General features: G+C 36.4%; 2 protein-coding genes across 3 annotated transcripts in view; one reads left to right on the top strand and one right to left on the bottom strand.

The window, feature by feature from the left end:
* Positions 1-7,811, bottom strand: part of LOC136038142 (DNA-binding protein SMUBP-2-like) — a 544,983-nt gene extending 537,172 nt beyond the window's left edge. The window contains exon 1 of the mRNA XM_065721175.1: positions 7,743-7,811. The gene's annotated coding sequence lies outside the window, so the exon portion shown is untranslated. The remainder of the gene's footprint in view (positions 1-7,742) is intronic.
* Positions 7,812-8,077: 266 nt separating this feature from the next.
* The window catches only part of LOC136038139 (androgen-induced gene 1 protein-like), a 73,000-nt gene continuing 66,495 nt past the window's right edge, over positions 8,078-14,582 (top strand). The window contains exon 1 of one of the 2 annotated variants that reach the window (XM_065721168.1): positions 8,078-8,173. Coding sequence is in view for 1 of the 2 variants with exons in the window: in XM_065721165.1 (XP_065577237.1) it covers positions 8,156-8,180 (25 nt within the window). In the remaining variant the exon portion in view is untranslated. Of the gene's footprint in view, positions 8,181-14,582 lie in introns of both variants that reach the window. The other variant, XM_065721165.1, reaches the window with a different exon arrangement.

The raw sequence follows: 14,582 nt of genomic DNA, 5'->3' as shown, positions 1-14,582 counted from the left end.
TCATTCACATCCCCTTAGGAATCCTCAAATATAGGACCAAATCTCTCATCCATACTCTTCTAGGAACTCTTAAATTCAGGACTAAATTTCTCAGTCACACCCCCTTAGTAAATTTCAATTTGAAAAAGGTTTGAATAAAATCATTTAGAATTTAACAGTCGCTAAATTTAACAAGTCTGCATAATCCTACGCAGTTAAACTACGTGCATTTAGATAAGTGAAAGGTTACTTAACAAGTCAAGTAACCAGTTATTCTGACCCCTGAGTTTTTCAACAGTCTGCATAGTCCAACGCAATTAGACTACGTGCATTTAGATAAAAAAAAAATGTTACTCAACAAAGTAACCAGTTATTCTGACCTATGGGTTTTTCTCAAAACCAAAAGAGAAATCCTTGCCATAAGAATAGCTTTTGGATGCGTGACTAGTCACATGATTAAATATTACCAATAGTAGTGGAGGTCAACTTCCGCAGATCACCAAGCCTGTTCGGCAAGTGCGCGCGTTGGATATATGAGTCCAACACAAGGGCAAATAGTTAGTTTTATGGAGAGATTCGAATGCATTAGATCAATTGCTCATGTTCACCTTTTCATGCAATAAGTCATTGAAGCTGTTTTGTCAATAGTTGTATATTGTAAGTAAATAAACCTTATTGTATTTAATCATCTTTTGTCTATGTATTAGGGCATCAGGTACAGTTCCTCTAGCTTTCAGGCACGGTCCCAAGGGAATCTATATTTATTTCAGGAGACCTCAAACAACACTGAGATGTTTCTGTCTCCCAGGTTACCGGGGATTATATACGAAGCCTTTTTATTTTATTAATAATTTAGCTCCCATATCCACATCAAGCAACTCAACGCAAACCCCCTTTAAAATAAACACTAACTAATTATTTAACCAAACCACCCCGTAACACACTGATTTAACCATTTCTACAGAAAAACTTGCAAGTGGTGAGTTATACTAAATAGGCTAATGTACCAGGTGGTAATCCATGATTTATTAGCCACATACAGCTCTTTAGTCGTTAAAGTGCGGCTCTTGTGGCACTCTTTGTCAATCTGGTGATGCATGGTCTATAATCAGAACAGGGAAAAAAGAGAAAAAAGAACACGTTAAAACTTCTCTTCACTATCAATATGAAAGCAGAGACATCACTATGAGTTTTAGGTCACCCTTATCCATTCTGTATTTTTTTTTTCCTAGAATCCTTTTTGCTTCTTTTGTGAATAACCTAGCTAAATCAAAGGTAGTTCTCATGCACTCTGCCTGAAGTAATTACAGCCCGTCCTAAGCCTGGATAAAAGCAGAGGATTAGGTGGTGGTCAAGCAGCCTGTCTCTGCAAAAAATTATTCTATAGAAACACCCAAAGAGAGCCAAAGTTTTACCTTTTGTGATGATTACCCAACCAAATACCAACCATGGAGGATTCCTGGATTACCCAATGTTGACAGCCTTGGGTCACCCCCAGACACAATTTTTGAAAGCAAACTGTCCCATTGAACTTGGCTTCTAGAATGTCAGAACCATGGTCCAACTATCAAAAACAGAACATGCTACAAAAGAAATGCATAATTATGGCCCGTATATACTAGTGGCCTCTGGGGTCTGTTATCTTGCAAGGTGGCCTTTAAAAAAAGAAAAGTAGAGGGTGTGGCCATAATGTTCTCCAAAACAGGCTCATATGCATTGACAAATCGAGTCCTATTAACAAAAGAACCATCTCAGCACAATTTGCAGGTAACAACAAAAAGCTAACCCCAATGGCAGGAAAAAAAGAAAAGAAAAGGCAGGAGAAGAACATCCAAAGAGAACCAAGGTTTTTTTTTGTTTTGTGATGATTACTCAATCTGATACCAACCATGAAGGATCCCAGGATTGTCCAACACTGACAACCTTGGAATGCCCCCAGACAAAAGTTTTCAAAGCAAAATGTCCCACCAAACTTGATTTCTTGAATGTCAGAACTATCAAAAACAGAACAGGCTATGAAAGAAATACATAATTATGGCCTGGATATAATAGCACTCTCTGAAGTCTGTTAGACTAGAGCAGGCAAACAAAACCAAGATATTGGGTACAGTATCCTGCACAGAGGCTTTGAGAAAAAGAAAAGTAGAGAGTGTGGCCATAATGCTCTCCTAAACAGCCTCAAATGCTTTGACAAATTGAGTCCTATTAACGAAAGAATAATCTCAGTGTGGTTTACAGGTAACAATGCAAAGCCGACTGTAGTGGCCTGCCATGAATAGCCAAATCAAGCACCTTTTGACCAACAGAATATTGGAAGTCCAGTCTGCCTGACATGAGAGCTTTCAGAGGTGACGATGTGCAATCTGACCATGCTCTATGATAGCAAGGATAGCATCAAAGCTAAAGGCCACTCAGAAGACCAAGTCCAATGTAAACCCAACCTTTAATTCCTTGGAGCTTTCCACTGTGGAATTACAAAATGAGTTTGTTGTTACACTATCTAACAAATATGAGGCCCTCCCCTTTGATGCTGAAACTGATGCTTGCATGGACTCAACCTGGAATACCATCAAGTAGGTTTACAATCAGACAGCTGCTGCTATGCTTGGGTATGCCAAGAGACCCAAAGATCAATGGCTATCAGAGAGAACCTGGAAACTCAGTGGTGAGCATTATAACTTAAAACAGCAGCTCCTAAAAGGTGGTAAAACAGAAAAACAGTTCTGAAGAACCAGATGTACAGAGACCTGGATAAACAAGTCAAAAGGAGAACAAGCGGGGGGGGTTGAACACAACCTTTTGGATAGAAAAGCTGTCATGGGGGAGGAAGCAGCAAAACATGCTGGCTCCAGAGCCATATTCGAGATTGCCAACAAAATTGCAGGGAAATGCCAAAACATAAACAGACAAGATAAAGATGCAAAAGGCAAAAATGTCTCAGACCCATCAGAAATATTTATAGTGTGTGCCTTGCATTTGAGAAGATTCTGAACAGACCATGCCCTTTGGATCCACCAGATAATCCTGCAACCCCCTTTTTGAACCTCAAAACCAGCATCAAAGAACCATGTCATATAGAGGTTCAACATGCAGCTCACAAGCTGAATAATGGCAGAGCAGCTGGAACTGACAGAACTTTTCAAGAAAAGAGACATGTCAAAATGTGACAACTGGGGGGGGGGGGGCATCAGTCTCCTATCTATTTTGGGTAAACTCTTCTCATAGATTATTCTACAGAGCATCCAGACAGTTCTCAATAAATATATACAGGACAAACAACATGGTTCCCAGCTGCCCCATTCTTGTGTGGATCTTATCTACAGACTACAGTGGATGATTTAGGAGTGCAATTAGGAGTGCGAAAAAATGTACCTGATTTCCTGTGACTCCTTTGACCAGGATTTGCTGTGGAAATTCCTGTGATGCTATGGAGTTCCTGACAAAAAAAAGTGGCCCTATTTTTTGCATTATATAAAAACACAGAATGATGTGTTCAGACTCAAAAGGGAATACCAGATATTTGTACATCATGTCTGGTGTAAAACAAAACTGTGTTCTTTCTCTATTCCTCTTTGTCCTTGCTGTTGACTACACATTTTGTGGTTGTACAGGGTTTGGCATCAAAACTTGAAAAGCCAAACAGCTAGCCAACCTGGATTTTGCTGAAGATATTGTCTTGGTGGAAAATAACAAGAACAAACTCCTTGACCACTTCAATACTTTCTATGAAAATGCCTGCCAACTTGGCCTCAAGGTTAACACAGAGAAGACAAAGAGCATGCCAACATCTGATTCCCCCTGAACATAATGTATGGAGGTTCAACTGTTGAATAGGTTGTAGAGTTCAGGTTCCTTGGCAAAACAGTGGAAAATTCAGGGTCAAAAGAGCAGAAAGTGCAGCTGAGGATAGGGCAAGCCAGTGGACCTTTAAACTGACTAAAACTAGTATGGTAATACAAAAAGTATTCTATAAAAATAAAAATGAGGCTATTTAATAGGAATGTCCTTTCTGCACTTCTTTACAGCAGCAAGTGCTGGAATTTAAATCAGGAACAAGAGAGATAGTTTCTTGCCTTCTATAACAACTGCATCTAGAGTATTCTGCAAAGATGAGAATACCTTGGGCACAAGATATTAAAACAACAATACAAGATAGATCTTGGACTGGCAACATTGGGGGAATCTGCAGAAGAGGTCAGCCAAAGAACACCTTGAATTACACTTATCAATGGGACCTATGTAACATTCACATGACAATCCAACCCCAATGGGAAGATGTGTTGCTCATTGTGCACATGTGGGATGATTGGCAGCTCTTTGTGGATGCCCTGGCAGCACAGGAGGATCTAGAGTCTAAGGTGGGGTCTAGCTATTTAAGGTACTGAGAATTCCTTTCTGGACTATGACAATTTTTCCTTATCTTTTTGGACAATTTGATAATGATCAATTCACAAATGAAGTCAGCTGTTTAGCACATGTTGCAATGGGCCCCAGAAATGGTCTCAATATCAAAGGCCAAGCCCACTCAGAGGCTAATAAGATATTCTTGCCATGTGTATATTTCAGTTCATTTTGTGCTTTTGAAGAAAACAATAAGACTTTCTAGACTTTATTACATCTATACATTTTTCCAAGGTAAAGCCTAGTAGAGTGTAGCCCTCAGTATTACTGTTGCCCCCCTAAACTCTTAAAACTGGTGGTAGTGGGACTTGTAATCCATCTTCTGTATGTTGGTGAGAACCTGACCCTGCCCTACTCCACCCTCCAGCACTGGTGGCAGCAATTCAAACATGGATTTCTGAAGTTACAGTCTAACCTAGCATATATAAATTTCACAAATACCCACAAAATTGAAAACCACTGTAACTGATTTAAAATTTCAAGGATCCAGTCTAAATCTAGAAATGACTCATTAAGATCATTACAGTACTGTAATGAGGCAAGATGATTACAGGCATAACCTATAGAGATCTGCTGACCAAGGTATCAGAGATAGTAGCTGCAATTAAAAGGAGTGCTGAATTTGTTGCTGCTGTCTGCTGTGTAGAAAATGAGAGAAAAAAGCTCAAAGATAAAAATAAAGACATGGACTTGAATTGCCAGGTATAGTGGTCCTACTAGTGCAGCAAGGCATTTTCTTTGCCATTAATCAAACATTCTGGATTGCTTAATATTTGGGGTTAAGTTTATAATGAGTAGAATTGTGTATAGTATTTGGAGGTTTGTTTTACAAAGCCAAGTGAGCTGCTGAAAGCAGACATAAATGATCTTTATATATTTTTATCTCACCAGGTCTCAGTCTGATTAGGCTTGAACAAACAAATTTTCTGATTTTTTTTTTTTTTTTTTTTTAGTCAATCACTTTTTTGTTAGCTTTCACTGAAAATTTCTAATGATTTTGATTTTCCTGGGCTTAAAAGGGTAATGCCCCTCATCTAGAGTTACCTGATTTGGCTTTCCCTAAAACAAAAGCAACTTCAAAATCATCTGATGTGCTCTTTGAGCTTTAACAAACACCAATTGAGACTGGAGCTGCTGGCAAACCCAAAACACACTAGCAACTTCATCTTGAAAAGCAATATTGAAGACATAGCTGAAGTCCCTAAGCCAAGGGATCATTAATTAATAGTCTAGTTTACCAATTTGGTAATCTTGGATTAGGGTAATATCTTAGTACTTGGACAGTGCCTAATTTTTAGACAACTATTTTGTAAAAAAAAAAAATTCAAATTTATCATTATTTGGGAGTAAACACATTTCTACATTTAAACCTGAGACAAATGTTACCTCAACAACCTTGCATATTCAGATAGTTGTTTTCAGTCACATTTCTCAAGTCATACATATGCTATTTTTTATTTATTTATAAAACTTCTAAATAGAAGTTAGGCCTATATAGGAAAAGTGGTTGTAACACTTTGATCACCTAGATGAACTAAGCACTGCATTACAATATCAGAACAATCAGTCACTTTCACAGTTATTAAGACCATCTTTAATAGTATTTGTGGGCAAATCTAGCTCCTCTTGTACAGATTCTGATTTAGCAAACTGTGCCTGTTCTGAACCACTGTTTTTGGGACAGATTGTTCCCTGATTTCAGGTTTCATAAGCATGAGGTTGTGCAAAACATATACTAGCCTACCTTTGCAGCCATCTTTGTTTCAAGTCTGTTTTGTTTTGCAATGTAAATTTTTATATACAAACTGAAACACTGCTTAGTTGCAGCAGAACTACAAGGGGGGTTAGAAAAACTGAAACTCTGCTTAGTTGCAGCTGAACTACAAGGGGGGTTAGAATCAAAATAAATTGGCCTAAAAATTAGACTATTTCACTGCTGAATTTGTAAGAAAATTGGGTGATTGTTTGGTTTTATCACAAGCTGTCTAAACTGGAAACAATGCTGCAAAGCAGAATAGTCTTCATATAATAATACATAGAAATACCAATTGTAGAAGCACATCCATTTCTGGTTGACCCTCCTCCTCCATGGGGCAAACTAAAAATGTGTAAAGTGGACAGGGTTTCAAAGCTGAGGGAAAAGTTGGGGTAGCAAAATATGAATGAAATTATATTTTATATACTAATTCTGGTTATCACTGGCAATTTCTGTATAGTAGGAAGTCAAAAGATAAATAAAAAACGTATGCATCCATTATGTAAATATCTGAAATTGTTCACTTTCATGTTTAAACTAGTCAACTGTCTGAACAAAACAAATGTCCAATTTTGCTTATAATAACATTATGTATAGAGCAAAGGGAATTGATCTATGAGCCCCACAGGCAGCAGGGCAAGGTCTGTGTTCTGATTGGTTGAATTGTTGGTTCATGTTTATGACCTACTTTATGGTGATAAGTTAAGCCTTATTTGTTATCTTCATGATATTTTATCATTGCAAACCTATTTTCACCAGAAATTGAGGGCAGTCAAGGGAAGAATCTGTGGTGTTAAAAGTTCAAAGGCAAGATATTTTAGATTTTTGAATTTTTTTTTTCTAGTTACTGTAGCCTATATGGCTAGATTCTGATGATTGCATATTGTTTTTATGTCATTATTCATTCATATTGTACACCCTCAACATTTACCTTGGCTTCAAAACCCTGCCCACTTTATGCACTTTTAGTTTTGTTGGAGGGGATTTTAGAAAGCTAAAAAATGGATGCACTTCTGTAATAATGACAAAGAAACAATATACAATCATCAGAAACCTGCTATATTTAGTAATGTGCATTTTTAGATAGCTTGTGATGAAACTAACAATTACAGAAAATTGTTTGATAAGAATTCAATTGGCTTGAATACTTTGGTAAATGATAAATTTCTGAACAGTGATAGCCAATAGTGGAGCCTAATCTTGGATACATGATTACAGTTTGAGCTTCAACATAAAAAATGCTGGTTAATGTTGGATACAGGATCTTAAAGTTGAAACCAAAGTACCCAAATTGCAGACAGATTCAATCTAAGAGACATGTAGGCTAGTGTAGCAGAAAAATTTTAACTAAACAGACTAGGCAGCAGGTGCAAATTTAGTCTAAATATAAATGTTGAAATAAAGAAATTTCAAAAATTGTAGCCTAGCCAGCCAATGATAACTAACCAAGTCCTACTATCAATCAACAACAACTATCTGAACCTGTTTACATCACGTCAAAGATTGGAAACATTTGTCCATTTTTAGGAAACATATATTTTAATCAAATCACCGGTCTAAAATTAGGTACTGTCTGATCACTTGGGATCTTATCTGAGGATCGTACAATGTTTTCGTTGATTCAAATTCTTAAAACTACTGACGTTGCCATTTGCAGTGTTGCCAGATATAGCATAACTATGCGCAACCTAGCATAATTAGGAACCAAAAGCATCCAAGCATAATCCTCCTTAAGATAGCATAATTGTAGCATAATCTAAGACGAAGTAGAGCAACTCATAACGCCACTTAAATAAAACGAACACCAAAGATCGGTTATTGAATTTTCGGGCCAGAGTAAAGTAACATTTTCGGCACAGTGACATTCTACGAACCATCTGGTATTTTTTTTGATCCTGTGGTCTATTGTGTGTGGCAAAGAAAAGTGCACGCAATATATTTGAATTTAAAGACATGTGGTGATTGGTTGGATTGGTGAATATGATTGTTTCATGAAATTTTGAGATCTAGAGTGGTTTCATGTTGTTGTTGCTGATGGTGAGTGGTGAGAGAATTTTGCTCTGCAATTAGGCATAGCCCTTTCAATCATAGGCAATGGTTCAAGAACTGATTGATAGCTACTAGACACCAAACTATTGCCAAAAGATTTTGTGAAAAGCTTATACTAATCAGATATTTTTGTCTAATCTACCAAAATCTATCACTGGTGGCTAGTTACAGTTGGGGATTCTAGTTTTTGGTAGACACTTCATGAATTGCAAGTCTTTCTCCTAAGAAATAGGCTAGCTTAAAGGGATCCTCAGTGCCACTTGGGAAATATCCCTGTTTTGGCAATCTCTGGATGGCTGTCAGCCAGCTCTTCAAACTTGTGTTACTCTGAATGAATGGATATCTGAAATTTATTGACCAAAATTATGAACTTTACTGACAAAAGGGATTTCTCAGATCTGGCAGAACTTGCCAAGAGGGTGCTCTCCCTATCACATTCAAACACAGACTCAGGAAGAATTTTTTCTTGGATCAGTGATGTCAAGACATAAAAGTGGAATAGGTTGAAGAAAGAAAATATTGAAGCCATGCTGGTCACAAAACCTCAACTAAAAAAAAATACAGTTTGCTACAAATATGTCCCTACAGACAATCAAATCAAGCTCCACAATTCCAACAACCTATACATAGCCACCCCACCCCCTGGTCAAGAAGTCAAATCCAAAAGTGAAGATGAAGAGATCATTGAATATGAACTGCATTTTTCTTTCTTTTTTAATGTATCTGAAGTAAAATTTTGATGATGATGTGAAGACACTATGTTTTTCAAATGCTGTCAACTGCTTTGAGAAGAAAGACAACTTGCAAAAAAAAGAAAATTGTGAACCAAGATCCTTCCCCTGGACATAAAAAAAAGCCTTTTTACTTATTTTCTCTGCTATTTTGCCTTTTTCTTTGCCTCCTTTGTTTATACCTGCTTTTGTTCCCTTAACGTGTTCAAAATAAATTATTATGCTATTATCATCATATTATATTCTATTCTGAACCTTTATTAAGTTAAGACAGAATTTGACTTGTCTTAACTGATCAACTATTTCTGAAACCTGGGAAAATATAGAAGCATAGCATAAATCTGTCCAATTAGCATAATTTTAAGCTCAAAGAAGCATAATCCTCTCCATCCAATGTGGCAACACTGGCCATTTGTCAGAATTTGTACAACACCCACTACACCAAAATTTCTTACAAAAATCCAAAAATAAACAAAAAAAGGAACATGAATGAGATGACAATTTTCCCAATCTGTCTGGAGAGTAATAAGAAGCCACAGTTGGGGTTAGATGAACTCTTTTTTTTGTGGATTTTTTGAGATGGTAAAATTTAAAAGTGGAGCAACCTTTAGAATAAAATAATGTATACATTTTTGGAGTAATAAGTCTTTTAAGTTTGCAAAATTCCAAGCTTCTTTCAATCTTCACAGGTGAACCTATTGGTGGGGTTTGAATCTATAGGCTTATAAGTGTAAGTGTGAGTGAAAATATCCATAACTTTTTATCAAGGATTACAAACTTATTCCCTTTATCAGCCCTGGTAATAATGATGTTTGTGGCTTTAGCTGAATTTTTGAGAATTTACGTTTTCTGTTTTCTCAAGCTTGAGGAATACATAGTAAAGTCAAGAACATCCTTAACCACCTCTCCTTGAAGGAAATCTGGATTTTTCACAGCACCTTGTGAACCATATATACCCACCTTCACAATGGAGACTATTTATGAGAAATTTAAATGTGTTTGAGGCAAGCAAAATTTTGATCTCTTTGACAAGAAATGGGCTTCTTCCAGCGTAAGAACTTTAGAAGATAGGCTCTCAAAGGTCAGACCAGGATAGAGTCTAGGATAAAAAAATCAGTAATTTTGAAATTTTTTGAATTGTAATTTTACAAATTTTCTGATGAGCAAGCCTTAGCCATACAAAAGACATAAGTTAAACAAAAAAAAAATCTGCCTTTTCTTATGGCTGTTTTTATGAATGCAGAACTAAATGGCCATTGTGGGAGAGGTTATCAGAATACAGGTCCTCATACAACAAAGCCATAGGGCTAGGCCAAAGGTCTGAGACTTTTGATTCCGCCTTGGCTCCACATGTCTACAACACCCCACAGCATTTCATTTTGTTTGAAAATACCTCCAATATTGCCCCTATTAAAGATCTCATGCAAGTTTTCAGGGAGGCAGCTGAAATGAAAAAGTGCATTCACCTAAAGGTTGCCCTGAATAGAGATACTGGAGACACTTTTCTTTGCCCCATTTATAATAAACGGATTAACTCCGATCGTTTTTTAATGTATCTGCAAAATTATATTTCACAATCTAATACAATCTCTGATAATACCCTGTAGCCTTTAGGAATGCCTTACGTAAAATGAAATTATGAAATACCATTCAGTATTGTAATTTTTAGTCAGTTACCCTATCATAGTTGCTTCAAAAGGGTCCTTACTTCAGTTTCAGTGTCTATTTTGAGGTTTGGGGTTTGTTTTGCCCTTTGGACTTTTATCTACATATTTTTTTTTCATTCTGCACAAAGGACAGTGGAGCAAAGGTCTCAAACAAACTGCTTGCATAATACTTTCTACTTCTTTTTTTCACTGGCTGTTATTGTCCTCGTTTTTCTTCTTTGCGATTTTTTGTTCTGTCATGACTAGCCAGTGTGATCTCAGAAATTATATACTTTCTATTTTCTATTCTATATCTATTTTTGACCTGGTACAATTTCTACCTGCTATAATTTCTATTTTCGACATATATTCGAGATCTGTTCTCAATTTTATTCTGCACAAAGGACGACTGAGGGGAGGTCACGACCAAAATATTTGCATGGTTCTTTTTTTAAAGGATGTAATTCTTTTCATTGTTGTAATGTTTCCTCGTTTTAATCCTCACTCCCCTTCAAATGTTGCTAAGATTTGAGATTCCTCGACATAGATCTCCAGTCCCAAGATTTTGATACTTATTTCCATTCTCTAAACGAGTTCATAACTAGATGAATGGAGAAAACTTCACTTGGCCTGAAATTTTAATTTTTGATCCGTGACAGTTTTATTTCTTTCTTTCTTATGCTGCTTCACAGGCTAAAAAAAGGTAAAGGATGCAGTGCTAGATCCTTAAGGTCCGGACCGGCGGTGCTGATCTCAGTCTTCAGCCAGGAAGTACAATGGGGGGACGAGAGCCAGCCATCCTGTGCTTTTGCACACCCTTCCAGGTACCCGTTTAAAGCTGGGTCGAATCTGGCTGAGCTTACAGAGTCATGCAACTGAAACTGGCCCAAACCAAATAATTAGGCACACTAGGATTAGAGCCCCCGCCCTTTCTGGCAAAGAATTCAAAATCCGGCTCACCATTCCACTCGGCTAGGATGGCTTTGCAGGCTAGGAGATAACTTTTATATTTCTTAGTGGAAAATCTATGGAAGTTTTGAAACTTCATCAGAACTTTTCATCAAGAATCTTAAGAGATAAATTATCCCGAGTATATTCGAGAATGTAAATATAAAAAAGTAAGATATTTCAAAAGAATCCTGCTTTAGTTAAATCGAATGGTTGACTAGCTTAATGAAATATTAAAGGAAATTGCACAAAAGGTGCCCTTTATATTTGTTTGCGTTTCTGAATTTGGAACACAAACATTTCACACAAAATCAAGTGTTCAGGTCTTCCCTAAAAAATATCAAATTTTACTCATTAAGGCTAAGAATTAAGTCCTTTGTTAAGAAAAAAACAACAGGTAAAGCAATAGGGAATTTCCAAGAAAGTGGAATTTTTCAAGCCTTTAATGAATATTTCTGCTTTATATCCAAGAGCTGTTGTCAGTAAAACACTTGCATAAATAAAATGAGACTTAAAATAAAATACGATCTTAAGAACTGAAATGGTAAGTTAAAATTAAAATTTGGCTCTGTTGTTGGACAAACACATTAGGGGGGGGGAGAATTTGTCAAAATAGCAAAAATAGATATGGTTTTGTAAAAATAACAAAATTGAAAAACAAATCTCTTAATCTCCTGCCCTTTATTTAAGTAATGACTGTCCAGGCAAACTTTTTTTTTTAATATCATGAAAGTAATAAGGGAGCCAGTTAAAAAAGAAGTTCTGGTTTTAGCTTAAACAAGATTTCTTGAAATTTCTGAAAGTTTCATTTACGTACCTCAATGGTTGTTTTTTAGATATTTTTATGTTCCATGGTTCCTGTTTTCCTTTGTTTCTATATTTTGTTTCTGTAGCTACCCCAGTGTTCAGTTATTGCTATGTTCCTTCCCAAATTCATTCTAATATTCTTATTTTTCCGTTTTGTCCCTGTGTTTGAAGTTTTTATTTGTCTTTTTCTAATTTCAGTAGGTTTTCACAGTAGAATGAGGTCTAACCAACTGTTAGTTATTTTTGGCAAGGAAAGTATAGTTGATAGTCCAATCATGTTTTTTGATAATGCTAAATTTAACTTTAAAAAGCACTAGAACCTTTCATTTTCTAAGGCCTAATTCCATTTTCTAATAGAATTAGGCCTCTCAGGAGTTTCGACTTGGTGGGAAAAATTTCGATACAACTTGGTGGGAAAAATTAGAAACAAGACCCAGAGGTCACACGCTTCATTAATAAATGCCCCCCAGCTAGGATGCACATGATTAAAGAAGGTTTGCCTCTAGTGCAAAGCGTCTTTAGTAATTAGAAGTTCCGATACGATCTAGTGGAAAAAATTAGAAACAAGACCCAGAGGCCACACGCTTCCTTGATAAATGCCCCCAGCCAGAATGCACATGGTTAAAGAAGGTTTGTCTCGAGTGAAAATTGTATGCATTTTTTGTTTATAGTAATTTTTTATTTGCCCTGTCAGAGCTATGGTTTTATAAAACTTAAAATCAGGCATTTTTGACAGTTAGGACTATCATGCTTAGTTAAATTGAGTCGTATTTTTTACTTCTTGGCTTTCTCTTTATAGATCTTTACCATGTTACATCCCCTCTAAGATTCACATCTTGGTAAACAAACGTTAATACTGAGAAAACTCAAGAATATACTAAAAGATAAGGTTTTCCAAAGCTTATAGAAAGTAAGTGTTTTTTGGGAGAGAAATGAGGATGTAGAAACATCACAAGATTTTGCCAGGGAAAAGACTCTGAATCCATTCTAAAAAGTTGAATTCCCCTAACTCGGGTGCTTTTCAAAATGGTAATAACCTATCATCCAGAAGTTCCGAAAAACTATACCGATTAGGGCATAATTGAACCAATTTTGACAATTTAAGTAGCACAATTTGTAGGCTTATGGTTATTAGCAATAGTGTACAAATAAAACAGCTTTTTTAAAATTCTGCAAGGGACAAAAGCCAAAATTTTACTTGGGGATTTAGCTAGTTACGTCCGAAGTTTTCTCCCGACGGCTGACTTTTTTTTAAGGAGTAGGGGGTTGCAAAAGATCAGCACAAATAGTTTAAGTACACAAAAAAGTATAAGAAATTATGGGACAGTCGACAAATTTGGGGGACAGGTTGGTATTAAAGTGCTCTGATTGATATATGCCTGAAAGCTATAAAATGATAACCGTAATAAGAATGTTTAAGATTTTAGCAATAATTCTTGATGACTGACAACAGGCAATGGCTAGCTTGGACTCTTTTTCGGTAGCTGTCCAATTCTTCTTTTCTTTTGTCAATAAATGGTAACAAGTTTTTCTTATTCTGAACGTGCATCAAGAATTGCTGAAGTTGATTTGTTGATTCAATTCAGAATTGCTGAATTGAGGAAGAAGAAGAGGCAGTGAGTTTAACTGAGAAAACAAACTTGCCCTACTAAATACAGCCCACATTCAGCAATAAACATGGATACCCCTGTTTTGTAAAAACTAAAGAGACATTAGAGTGACAACCGTGAAACTTACATATATTTTGAGTTTCGGGGCTAGTAGGTTAATGGTATTTTTCTTTTCTATATCATGTTTGGACTGCAATCTGAGTAGCATTGCTTGAATCCCGCGTAGGAGGTCAGATTTTAGGAAGAAAGCTCAATAAAGCTTGAGACATTGGGAGGGAGAGATTTTTGGGGAAAGTTGTGTTCATATACATATTTTAAACAGTTTTCTTTTGATTGGCTATCTCAGACTTCTCAGTCACTGGCATTTAGCTTTTTTGGTCAAATCGTTGTTTTTTGGCCAAAACTGTCACTTTATGTGGCGCTATCTTGCGTGACTTACAGCAAGCTTAAATCCTTTATTTTATCTCTAATAAGTACTCTGGAGATAACCTACGACTTTAGTTTCGATTCGATCGTCCCAGGAAAAAAGAAAAAAAGAAGACACTACAGTTGCGCTACAGATTGTAAAATGAAAATCTGTAAAAAAGAAAGATCGACTGGCTATCTCCGAACTTGCACTTTCATTTATTCTGACTTCAGTCGGGCAAAGACAGAT

Source organism: Artemia franciscana, chromosome 17 (assembly GCF_032884065.1).
Source record: "Artemia franciscana chromosome 17, ASM3288406v1, whole genome shotgun sequence".
In the NCBI taxonomy this organism is placed as follows: Eukaryota; Metazoa; Arthropoda; class Branchiopoda; order Anostraca; family Artemiidae; genus Artemia; species Artemia franciscana.
Note: the sequence above shows the minus strand (reverse complement) of the source record. Positions and strands in the feature narration are given on the sequence as shown.